Raw genomic sequence first — 12224 nt, forward strand, 5'->3', positions numbered from 1 at the left:
AGTTCCAGAACCAAAGCTCATTAGCTCTGATGCATCACATGCCTGGCTTAATCTAGTCATTGTTGCCCTGGGCTTCAGATGCTCTAATGCAGGGGTTCACAACCTTCCTAATGCTGTGACCCTTTAATACTGTTCCTCTTGTTGTGGTGACCCCCCAACCATAAAATTATTTTCGATCTCCTCGGAGCTCCGGGCATGAGCTACCTATCTGGTGGCCATCTTCCTGGAGTCCCCCCATAAAATGATTTTCATTGCTACTTCATAAGTGTAATTTTGCTACTGTTATGAATCCTAATGTAAATATCTGATATGCAGGATATATTTTCATTGTTACAAATTTAACATAATTAAAGCATAGTGATGAATCACAAAACAATATGTAATTATAATTCATGAAGTGTTGTTTTACCTCCAAGGCTGCTGCTTTCAACACAGTAGGTGTTTTAACAGAGCAACTGCTTTCAACACAGCAGCTTCTACACAGTAGCTGTTCTCTACACAGTAGCTGCCCTCTACACCTGTGTGATTGGTTCCCATAAGTACATTATGGTGCCCACCCTGTCACATACACCTGTATTTGTACGGGGTTTATTTGATGGGGTTGGCATGATGATGTCATCACGTCGGGAACTCGTATGTGGGCGTATTGATATGGAGATGGACAGAGGAGCGGTGTCTAGTTCCTAAGACCATGGGAAATATGGTGACCCTTATGAAAGGGTTGTTCGGCCCCCTAAGGGGTCATGATCCACATATTGAGAACCACTGCTAATGGACTGCTAATGAGAAGACCCATCTTGATTTGGGGTTGCTCCCTGGAGGTGGGGCGTGGTGGTTTAGGTAACATTCAGGGATGCCAGATGTCAGCAGTGATGTGGATAGGGAGATTGGGCAGTTATAACCTGGGGTAGGCAGCAACAGTCTTGGATATTTACTTATCTAACCTTGTCTGAGCACCTCCTCTGTACCACCCTCTGGTTTCTCTGTCCTGAGTCTCTGTTTTCCTCTCTAGAAAGCAGGGCCCTTCCAGCCCTCCTAGGGATCTTGACAGGCGCTTACCTGCTAGCAGAAGCGTGCCCCCTCTGTTCAAGGGGTTGTGGTGGCTCCAGAAGCAAGGAGCCATTGCTCCGCCCTGAGGGGCAGCTGTCACACTGTCATCTTAACAGAACGCATCACAGGTTTTCTAGTTGCTATGAGCTACGATCCAGTTGCCTAGCCTCTCGGCAAACTTCAAGCACAACCAAAAGAAACATCGTGTCCTCGTCCTGCCCTGTCACTATGGTCAGCTGTGGATGGGACCATTGTGATCCAGTGTTTTTATTCGTCGATTTTTGGCAGTAGATGTCCAGGCCTTTCTTCCTAGTTCGTCTTAGTTGGGAAGCTCTATGGAAACAGGTTCAGCATCATAGCAACATCGAGGCCTCCACTAACAGGTGGAGTGATGGCTGCACATGAAGTGCATCAACCAGGTGTCAAAGCCAGATCTCCCACATGGAGGGGAAAATTCTATCAGTCAACTCCACGGCTGCTCTGGGCAGACTGGCTGGGCCCACAGCAGTGTGGGGTCACACATCCCTCTCTCCTTACACAAGCAGCAGCAGTGCCTGGTAGCGAGCTCCTTCTGGATTCCTTTCTGGTACAGAAGCTACTGAGGATAAACTGGTTTGTTCCCTGCCTGTGAGATCCTGCAGAAATCCGCGCAGACACCTTGCCTGGAAACCTCTTGGTAGTCAGAGGAAACAAGGCAGGGGCCATTTCAAAGGAAGGTGCCCCAGCCTGGCCTGGCAGCAGGTTCCCACTGGACTCTTTCTTCTTCCACAAGGATCATGGAGGTTGGCCTCAAGTCCAGGAGAGTCCCAGCCTGGTGCTTATAGGCCCCAAGCCGCTCTTCAAATCTGTCTTTAAATGCAGCTTCCTGCTGTTTTCTGACTGCGAACCCACACCTTCCTGTGAGCAGGGAATGGGCACACACCTTCCACAGCATGCCAAGCCCAGAGCCAGCAATGGAACCAGTGTTTCAATTCAGGAAAAAAAAAGAAAAAGAAAAATTACCCGTTCAGTCTTCAGAGAAATTCATGCAATGGGTAGTATGGGCTCTGACTCATGTGTGCCAGGTGCGGTGTAGCCAGTGGAGTTGACCTTCACGCTGCCATCACTGAAGCATGCCTTCCCCTAGACCTTGATTCAACCAGCATTTGTGAGATGAACAGCCACAATCCTAAGTCTTCCCAGGATGTGACACTTGGTGGACTGTGTTGTCAGACTCGTTTCTCTCTCTAATAGTGTGTCCTTCAAGGGTTTCCCAGGATGATAAGAGAGCACGTAAACATGGCTGTCCCCATAAGCTTTGCATAAGGTAGGAGCAGAGAGTCCTCCAGAGGCAAGCATCTCCCGCCGGGTTCCCAGGGAGTGGTAAACAAGCAACTGAAGCTTGAGTCTCTGACAGCCCCACAGTCTCAAACTGTCCCAAGAAGATTTCATGGGATTCTGGATTTTTGTCTCCTTTGAGATGATTGTTAGTCCATGTTGCAACCGGGCAAGGACTGCCAGGTGGTCCCCACCCTTCCTCACCCATTGTCTTAGTTCTCTAGTGCTGCTTTAACAGAAATACCAAAAATGGTTGACTTTAAAGAACCAAGATTTTTTATCTCATGGCTTGAGAGGTTGCAAGTTAAACCGATGGTATCTGCTCTAGGAGAGGGCCCCTCCGTGTGGATAGCTCCAGGGATTTCCTGGCATCCCTTTACCCGTTCTTCACACAGCCACTTCAGTGTGTGTGCACATCTGTGTCTCATCTGTTCTTCAAATAGTCTGGATGGGAATTCAAAAGAGATTAGGTTTAGCACCTACCCTACAAGACCCCCTTAGAGTATTGAAAAGCCAAGATGTTAGGTTGAGAAAGAAGGTGCTCCTGGCTCGTGCCAGGGTATTTTCCACCGTCTCAGAAGCATGCTTTCGTTGCATAAGGAAGACTGTAAAAGAATGGATACCTTTGAATTGTGGTGCTAAAGAATATCAGAAGTACCAAGGATTGCTAGAAGAACCAATAGATCTATCTTGGAAGAAGTAGAGCCAGAGCGGTCCTTAGAGGCAAGGTTGGCAAGACTTCATCTTACATGCTTTGGCCATGTTGTCAGGGGAGACCAGTCCCTGGAGAAGGACATCATGATTGGTAAAGTGGACAGACAGCGAAAAAGAGGAAGTCTCCCAAGAAGATGGATTGACACAATGGCTGCAACACTAGGCTCGGGCATGGGAACAATTGCAGGATGCACAGGGTGGTGCAGTGCTTTGTTCTGTTGTGAATGGGTCCCTATGGGTCGGAACTGACTCCGTGGCACCTAAGAACAAGTCCAGTATGACCTTGTTAGCATAGCAAAAGCAGACCCTTCTTTCCGAACAAGTTCAGGGGCTAGATCTTCAATGTAACTTTTGGGGAAACTTAATCGAATCTCTAACACCAATCCTCAGACTTGCCTGGTCTTGTCAGCACTTGGCAGTGCGTCCTCTATCTAAAGCGGTGTTCCCTAAGTGGGTGATACTGCCCCCTGGGGGCCCAAGAAAAACCCATGGGGCAGCAAAAGCAGGTGGCTAGGCCACATTCTGGATTATGGGGTGTAGTTTGAAATACTTTAATTGCAAAGGGGTGCTGAGTAATTGTTTTCTGAAAAGGGGTTCATGAACCAAATAAGTTTGGGGGAACTCCTTTGTTGAGGAGGAAGAGACTTGAGATGGCACTGAGGATGGTAAGGAAGAGGGCAAATCTGATGGGATTCAGCAAGTTCTCGCCAGTTCAGCAGAATTGATACCGAGTTCTGTTTTAATTATTTATTCTTAATTATTTTATTGGGGGCTCGTACAACTCTTATCACAATCCATACATACATCCATGTGTCAAGCACATTTGTTCATATGTTGCCATCATCATTCTCAAAACATTTTCTTTCTACTTGAGCCCTTGGCATCAGCTCCTCATTATCTTCCTCTCCTTCCCCCACCCTCCCTCCTTCACGAACCCTTGATAATTTATAAATGATTATGATACCAAGTTTTTGTTGATTTTAGTGAACCGGTTGTTAAAATGACACATGTAATCAAGATTCTCTCTAAGGGGGCAGCTGGGCACCTGCCCACTGCGGGAATCACAAATCTACATTCCTTGCTCTTTTTGAATGTTCATCTGTGCAATGGCATGTTGTAGGCCCCTATAGTCATGTTCACTCCACCCACAGGGATGAAAAATTAGCCAGAACTATGCTTGTACTGTTTCTTTGTTCCTTTCATAAAACTTGTCCTTCTGATGAAGTACCACATTTTCATTCCCTTGTGTTTGTTACTTCAGTAAACAAACATATCACACAAAGAGGGAAAATACCAAACAACCAGAGAGTGACACACTGTCATAGGACCGCTTTTTGTTATGCCCCAGATTGCCACGAGATACTTTGAGTAAGTTATGTAATTCCAGCAAGTATTCAAAGAGCTAAAAATAGTGTCAGAAAAATTGTTGTAAGTTCAGCAGAAGCAGGAAAGGCTTCCTTCAAAGAAGAGAAGTTGCCTGCTTCTAATATCTCAAACACATCAACTGCTGTCTAACTGGCCTACCTTCGAAAGAATAGAATCCTGCGCCCGCAGTGGCAGGACGGTTCGGGATAGACCCCACAGCTGATGGTGCGTGGATAAAGGTGAAGAATGCTGCAAGTGAGGACACCAATCAAGAAGCCGTATGGAAATACCTTAGCAGTTTTATTGTCTTTATCACTTATTATTTAATATTTTTCAGTAATAATTTTAACTTGCTTGTAACAATGTAGTTTTGTGTACTTTAAAATTATTCTTATTTAAGTATTAACCATATGGAATAATAAATTACCTTTCATTATATCTGTTTTTAAATACTTAAAAGCTTGCAGAAAGGCCACGGGGAGGAGACAAACCAGTCAGGGTGCAGTGTAGCAATGATGAAACATACAATTTTCCTCTACTTCTTAAATGCTTCCTCTCCCCCCGCCTCCAATATCATGATCCCAATTCTACCTTACAAACCCGGCTGGATCAGAGCATGTACACTGGTACAGATAGGAACTGGAAACACAGGGAATCCAGGGCGAATGATTCCTTTAGGACCCGTGGTGAGAGCGGCGATACCAGGAAGGTGGAGGGAAGGTGGGGTAGAAAGGGGGAACAGGTTACATATAACCTCCTCCCTGGGGGATGGACAGCGGATAAATGGGTGAAGGGAGGTGTCAGATGGTGTAAGACATGACAAAACAATAATAATTTATAAATTATCAAGTGCTCATGGGGGAAGGGGGAGTGGGCAAAGAGGGGAAAAAGTAAGGAGCGGATACCAGGGGCTCAGGTAGAGGGCAGGTGTTTCTGGAATGACGAGGGAAACAAATGTGCAAAAGTACTTGACACAATGTATGTATGTATGGATTGTGATAAGAGTTGTAGGAGCCCCAACAAAATGATTTTTTTTTAAAAGCTGTCATTAGGGCAGAAAACTGGTTCTTAAAGTATTTGAATCTCACCACTGGTCAAGTTTATCTGTGTGCAGGAAGAAGCACTGGCTAGTATCTGAGCATCTGTGGAATTAGAATGTATCGGCTCGCGAGGCTGCCAGCATCTTTAATGCAGCAAGCCTCTCTGACCACCTAGCAGTTCCCAGAACAGCTGCCGGGAGAAGAGGCTTGTTTTCTCACCCGCTTCAATCCAGAGTCTCTGAGGCACCGCAGGGCAACGCCAGCATCCCAGAGACCCTTGTTGAAGACCCTCTTGTGGTTGAAATATGATTTGGTCAAGTTCTCACAGTATATTTTATTTGTCGGGAGCATATGTTATTTTCCACCTTGGTTCAGAATATGCTCAGTGCAGATGACATTGATTCCATCTCTCATAATACCTTAGTTCACTTGTTTCCAGGATGGAGAGCGTTCACCATAAGGGTTTTCCCTGGTGCCTGGGCACGCCCTCCACCCTTGCAGGGAAGTGCAGGAGACAAAGCCGTTCTGTGGGCAGCCCTCCACCAGTAAAGGAGGAGGCAGTTCCATAGTGTGTTCCACACTGTTCCCGAGGCAATAAGTCACACATTGAATTATTTTACTATTCTTTTAAGTTTTATAAATATATACATAGCCAAGCCATACCATTTCTACACGTGTAATTCAGCGACATTGGTTACCTTCTTCCAATTGTATTATCATTCTTGCTATCCTTTTCCCTGTTATTACCTCACCCCACTGCCCCCTAAGCTTTCAATCCAACCTTTCCAGTTGCGGTTGTCAATGCGATCTTACATAGCTAATTCTGCAAAAGAGCGAATGTTCCACATTGACATCCTTCACAAATGAAAACATTCTCTTTGTGTGTGTCCCAAAAAAGACTCCAGGAGACAGTTCTACTTTAAGACTTAAAGCTTAAAGATTATTTCATAGTAGTCATTTCAGAGGCTCATCCTGTCTTACAGGCTCCAGAAAGTCTGGATTCCACAGAGAATTTGAAATTCTGTTCTGAATTTTCCCCCTTTTGATGAGGATTCTTCTGAAGAATCTCTGATCTAAGCATATAGTAATGGTAGCTAGGCACCATCTAGGTCTTTCCTCTCGTGGCTGTTGTCCCCGGAGACCATCAGCCACATAGGACCTGGACTTCCTCCTCTGCTTCCTGACTTTCTTCCCTCTGTTGCTTCAGGTGAACGGAGACCAACTGCACGTTGGATGGCTGCTTGCTAGTGTTTAAGCCTCTGTCACTAGGCAATGAGTAGATACAACTGAAATAGTGAGAAACACTATTCGACTGATTGGAATGTCCCCCAAATCCAAGAAAACATTTTTCACGTGCACAGCCTAGTGGTATCGTGTAACTTAATTGGTTGTGTAACATCAACCTTAATGTGTGGATTTCCCCTCACTATAAACAGAAGTCCATTGCTTCCCAAACACTGCCTCCTTTGGCCCCCCTTCCCCTCTTTCTTTGAGTAAGTTGTGAGAAGGTTATATTATCTTCAATTCCATTTGTAAATGAGAAGCCCTGAATAAAATTTGGTCAATACATATTTCTATATATTTTTTGGTAGAAGATTACATACATTTTTTTTGGTTAGTTGGTTTTGTTTCATGTTTTTAAACATTTTATTGAGGGCGCTTACCGCTCTTGTAACAATCTATACATCAAGTGTATCAAGCACATTTGTACATATTACATGCATTCTTGATGAGCATTCCTATTTTCACTTCCCTGCTTTCTAACATCCCCTCCCAAGTGAACCTCTTTCTACGTACGGTGCTTGCCTCCAATTCTGCTTTGGGGAAGGAAGATGATTTCAACACTTCCCTCAGCTCGCTGGGTTTGGAATGTACTGTTGCTGAGGCCATGCTTGCGTTTCTGCTTCCCTCTCCATCCAGGATATCACCAGCTTGCTGCACACCATCTATGAGGTAGTAGATGCTTCTGTCAACCACTCCCCAACATCAAGCAAGACTCTGCGAGTAAAGCTCACAGTCGCCCCGGATGGAAGCCAGAGCAAGAAGTGTGTCCTTCTCAATCCTGCTGGTGAGGGGCCACCGTGGGGGAAAGTGGGGACAATGACCAGACTCTCAGGTATCCCATTTAACTGTCAGGGAGGATCAAAGTCCTGCCTGGGAGGGGCCAAAGGCATTCCGGGGCTTCCTTGGGGAGCTGCTTTATGAATAAAGTAGGATCTGAGATGCGGGGGGTGGGGGGTGGGGGGATGGACCTGCCAGGCAGCCAGGAGACCTATGGAGCTACAGTAAAGGGGTGCAGTGGAGCCGGGGAGTTTGGGGAGGAAACCAGGGAGGTGGGTAGCTAACTATAAGGCTTCTCTCTTGGGCCAACACACCATTGTGAAGCTGCAGTGGGCCACTTTTCAAGTGCCTGGCAGATAAGAAAATCTTGCAAGACCAGGAAGCTAGCAGGGCCCAGAACAAACTGTTTACAGGGTAATCTTGGGGCTTCTTGGGGGGCTCAGACCGGCAGAACTCACGCCCCAGAGTGGAGACCAAGCCCACCGAAGAGCTTCGAAGTTGGGAGAAGAAGCAGCGAGCCCCACTCAGGTATGGTGGGCAGGGGTGGAGGTAGTAGCTGTGCACCGGGGTGGGAGGGGTTCCAGAGCAGGAAGCTCTCCAGGAGCTAATGATTTTAGAGTCAAGGACTCACAAATCAACCTCTTATTTAAGAAACGGAACAAAACTAAGCAACTAAAATGCACGACATCAGATAAAAACCAGAATCCAGAGCTTGCTTTCTTCATTTTAGAAAGGGGCTCCTGGTGTACTTCCCATATACTCTATGTGGGGTTTGGACATCACCTCATCGCACTGACACGTTGATATTTCTGAGTGAGATAACAGTCACCCCAAGTGAGCTAAAATGATACCACCGCACCTGTTTTGTGCCAACTTTGCCACCAATGTGCTATGAAAAAAATCACGTGGTTTTTCAGGTCTTTGGGATTTCAGATAAAGGGTTATGAAGCTGCACTAACAGTACCAGTTTTTGCTATTATTTCTTTGTGGGAGTTGGGGGAGGAAAGAAAGGAAAGGTGAACGATAGATAGCACGAGGACCGTGAATGATAAATAGTGTGAGACATCCACCGTGCTGATGGTAAGGGGTGACTAGCATTTCAGAAGCATCAGCACAGGGAAAAAGAGGGGCCCAAACAGGGACATGGTGTCAAAACAGGTATGAGCAGGTGGGGGCTGCCCATGGATCTAGATATGCTGGAGAGGTGTGTGTGTGTGTGTGTGTGTGTGTGTGTGTGTTGGGGTGGGTGGTGGTAAGGCAGGGAGGTAGGAGTTGATAGAACCCAAAGGACCTTGAATGGTAAGCACAGTACCCTGCAGGGGTGTAATGGCCAACCATGAGCAGCATCTCTGTTCCCTTCCAGACGCATTAGTGGAAACCCCACTGGGCTTTAGGGTGAGCTATGGATTTGGCCGGTCTTAACGCCAATGATCTGTGGGACTCTGGCTGCTCATTTCCCCTGGGAACCCCAACTGGGGTTGAGGCTGCTTACCTGTGGTGGGCACATGGTTTGAAGACCAGTAACAAACCCTTCACACTTGCTTTGTGGCAATTGTGCCATCAACCCCAGCAAGGCTAGGCAGGGTTTCTTATTGCCATTTGGGGATGGGGGGAACCCAAGAGTAAGCAGAGATAGCTACTCTTCCCCCGGCCTCTTGTCAAGACCCAGAGGAAATTAATGAAAGGGGGTCCAGAGGGACTTGTCACTAGCTGGTGGGGCCAGTGTCCACGCCCTTCTCATGTGTAGATCCCAAGGCCACAGCCGCCTGGAGCAGTCTGCCTGCGACCGCCACTGCATGGATGAGAACATCGAAAGGAGAAACCACTACTTAGACCTCGCTGGGATAGAAAACTACACCTCCCAGTGTGTGTCAGGTAAGGCAGCTCTTGTACCTTCTCCGGGAGGGTGAGGACAGTGGCTAATTGAGGAGCCAGGATATATTATGTGGTCACTGCTGGGGTGCAGGGGACACATCACTACTACTGGACAGGTCGAAGAGTCTTCTTGGAAGAGGTAGCATAAAAAAGCATTTTAAAAATTGAAGTAATACGTACAAAAGGTGAAACAAAACCTCATAGTGGCCAAGGGCTCCTCGCTTCACAGCCCTCTAGTGGCCCCGTCCTTAAGCGTAGGCTGTTGTGTCTGCAGTGCTCCACGCCACCTGTAGGCCTAGAGATGCAGCTCAATTGCTCTTTCCCTGCAGCCCCCTCCCATCCTTCCTTCGGATCTGTCGAATTCTCCGTGGGCGACTGCTCTGCTCTCACAATTTCTTGTTCCAGACACCTAGGCAGTTTTGAGGTTTCTCACTCGTTTCTTCCCACTCTCTCGAAAGGAGAATGATTTAGAGACTTAGCATTTAGATCTTCCTTCAGTAGACTCAAGTGTCCTGTCCAGTGGTGCCCTCAGAGGCACTGACCAGTCAAGAACAGCTGGCCTCGGCCAGGCTTCGAAAACTGGGTGGGGTGATTTAGAGGGTAGAGTATGATACCATCACCTAATCAGTCCCGGTGAAATGTTTGTTGACCTTGTTCCTAGGCTCCCCTTCGATGGCCCAGAAGTCCGTACTGACCCCTCGTGCCTCCAACCCCACTCGATCTTGCTCCCATGAGCCAGAAGCCACGCACGACCCATACCGAAAGGCCCAAACCGTGGATCCAGGCTCCTTCCTCTTCCTTGATGCCCCGTTTTCCAAGGTCTCAGAGGTCCAGCAGCGGCTCCGGGGCACTCAGGATGGGAACAAGCACTTTGTGAGGTTCTCCAAGGGCCACGGCAAAAGCACAGCCATGGGCTCTACAGCCAGAGGGCCAAGGAACAAACCCACCCTGGTGCCCAATAGCTCCTCCGTGTCTCCCTCCACCCGATTGATCACCAGCCCGGCCTTCCTTCCCACCCTGGCACCCCTTGGGCACAAAAAGCACAAACACCGAGCCAAGGAGAGCCAGCAGGGGTGCCGGGGCCTGCAGCCCCTGCTGGGGGCAGGCCACGCAGCGGTGGGGCGGGAGCATGTACGGGAGCTGCCTGCGGCGATGGTATATGAGACCCAAGCTGGGCAAGCAGTCCAGAGACATGAACACCACCACCACCACGAACACCATCACCATTACCACCACTTTTACCAGACCTAGAGCCCCTTCCCCGCTGCCTGCTCCCCACCATATGAAGGAAGTCCTGCCCCTTGATCCCCCCAAGCATTATTATTCTATCACGTATTGTTATTGTGATGATTATTGTTATTAATAACTATTGTCACTCCAGTAATATTCTGCTTGTCTCCACATCGAAGATATATGGAAACACAGAACTATTATTTATATGTTGTGGGGACTGCATTATTGACCCAAGAAATGTCTCTGTTTCAAGAAGCCTCCTGTTCATGGCAGGGGCTTCTCGGTGTCCTGGTGAGTCCTCCAGACCCTTTGTACGCCCCAGGATGAGGCCTTGGCTAGAACCCTGCCCCTATAACACTGTTCCAGAAGAACACGTACCTAACCTGGCTCCCAGAGACCCTTGGGACTTCCGAGAAGACAAACAGCTGCTACCTCTTAGTATTAGTCTGGGTTGGTTTTGCCCTTACCTGGCTGTAAAGTAATGCGAAGGGTTTGTGAGGACTGCAAGCGGATGCCCACGTGGCTGTTAGGTTTTTCTGTCCTAACCTGGAGACCTTTGCAGTTCTATCCAGAGGGATTGCACTCTTACCCCACACCAGCCCTGTCTCTCCTGTCACACGGCATGAAAATCCACCTCTTTTCTTGCCTTCCCTCCTCTGTTCTTTGGAAAGATTCCCATCCCTACTTCCAGCCAGCTCAGAAACGAGCCCTCTCATGTTGGGAGCCGTCGGAGAGAACGCCAACCACGTCCATAAGCGTGGTTTTCCAAGCTCCGTTGCTGGATGCAGCTGAAGGAACCTCATGCTTTAGGGTTGGCAAATATATATCCACCTACATGGTCCTTAACCAGAACGTTTTGTATCTGTAGAAGGCTGTCATTTGCTTTATGTGTCTCTCTATAAATATGCACCCTCGGGCACCCTTTTTGCATGGGGGAATTGGTGATTGGCGTCACCCGGAGCTTTCTGAATCCAGAGGTGAACCTCGTGGCTCCTGTTGGGGCTCACTGGTACCTTCTCCCAGAGCAGGGGTTCTCAACCATCCTAATGCCTCGACCCTTTCATGCAGTTCCTCGTGTTGTGGTGACCCCCCCAACCATAAAACTATTTTCATTGCTACTTCATCACTGTCATTTTGCTACTGTTATGAATCGGGTGACCCCAGTGAAAGAGTCGTTTGACCCCCAAAGGGGTCACGACCCACTCATTGAGAACCGCTGCCCTATAGGGTCGCTTTGAGTCAGAATTGATCGGCAGTGGGTTTGGTTTTGATTGGTTTCTCTATAGGCTTGATGAGTTTGGGGTTTAATTGAGGGACTGTCTGCAGAGCACGAGTACAGTCTGAGAGGCTGTACTATTTGGCAGCTAACCCTGTAGCGTGCCAGTCCTGAGTGTACGCCTGAGGGGGTGAGGTGTGGAGTCACCCTCAGCAGGTAAGCGAGGATGGGGTGACCTCTGTAGCATCTGTGACCTTCCATTGAGAGAGGTAGTCAAAGAGAAATCAGCTGCTGCCCTTTCTGGATTCTGCAGAAGCACCATTGGCTGAAGCCACTGGGAGCCAGATGGCAGG

General features: G+C 47.9%; 1 protein-coding gene across 1 annotated transcript in view; it reads left to right on the forward strand.

The window, feature by feature from the left end:
• Positions 1–10673, forward strand: part of NKD1 (NKD inhibitor of Wnt signaling pathway 1) — a 91395-nt gene extending 80722 nt beyond the window's left edge. Inside the window, exons 8-11 of the mRNA XM_075537484.1 lie at positions 7407–7554; positions 7991–8075; positions 9295–9422; positions 10084–10673. Coding sequence (XP_075393599.1) covers positions 7407–7554; positions 7991–8075; positions 9295–9422; positions 10084–10673 — 951 coding nt within the window. The remainder of the gene's footprint in view (positions 1–7406; positions 7555–7990; positions 8076–9294; positions 9423–10083) is intronic.
• Positions 10674–12224: the final 1551 nt, after the last annotated feature.

This window comes from Tenrec ecaudatus, chromosome 18 (assembly GCF_050624435.1).
Source record: "Tenrec ecaudatus isolate mTenEca1 chromosome 18, mTenEca1.hap1, whole genome shotgun sequence".
Lineage (NCBI taxonomy): Eukaryota > Metazoa > Chordata > Mammalia > Afrosoricida > Tenrecidae > Tenrec > Tenrec ecaudatus.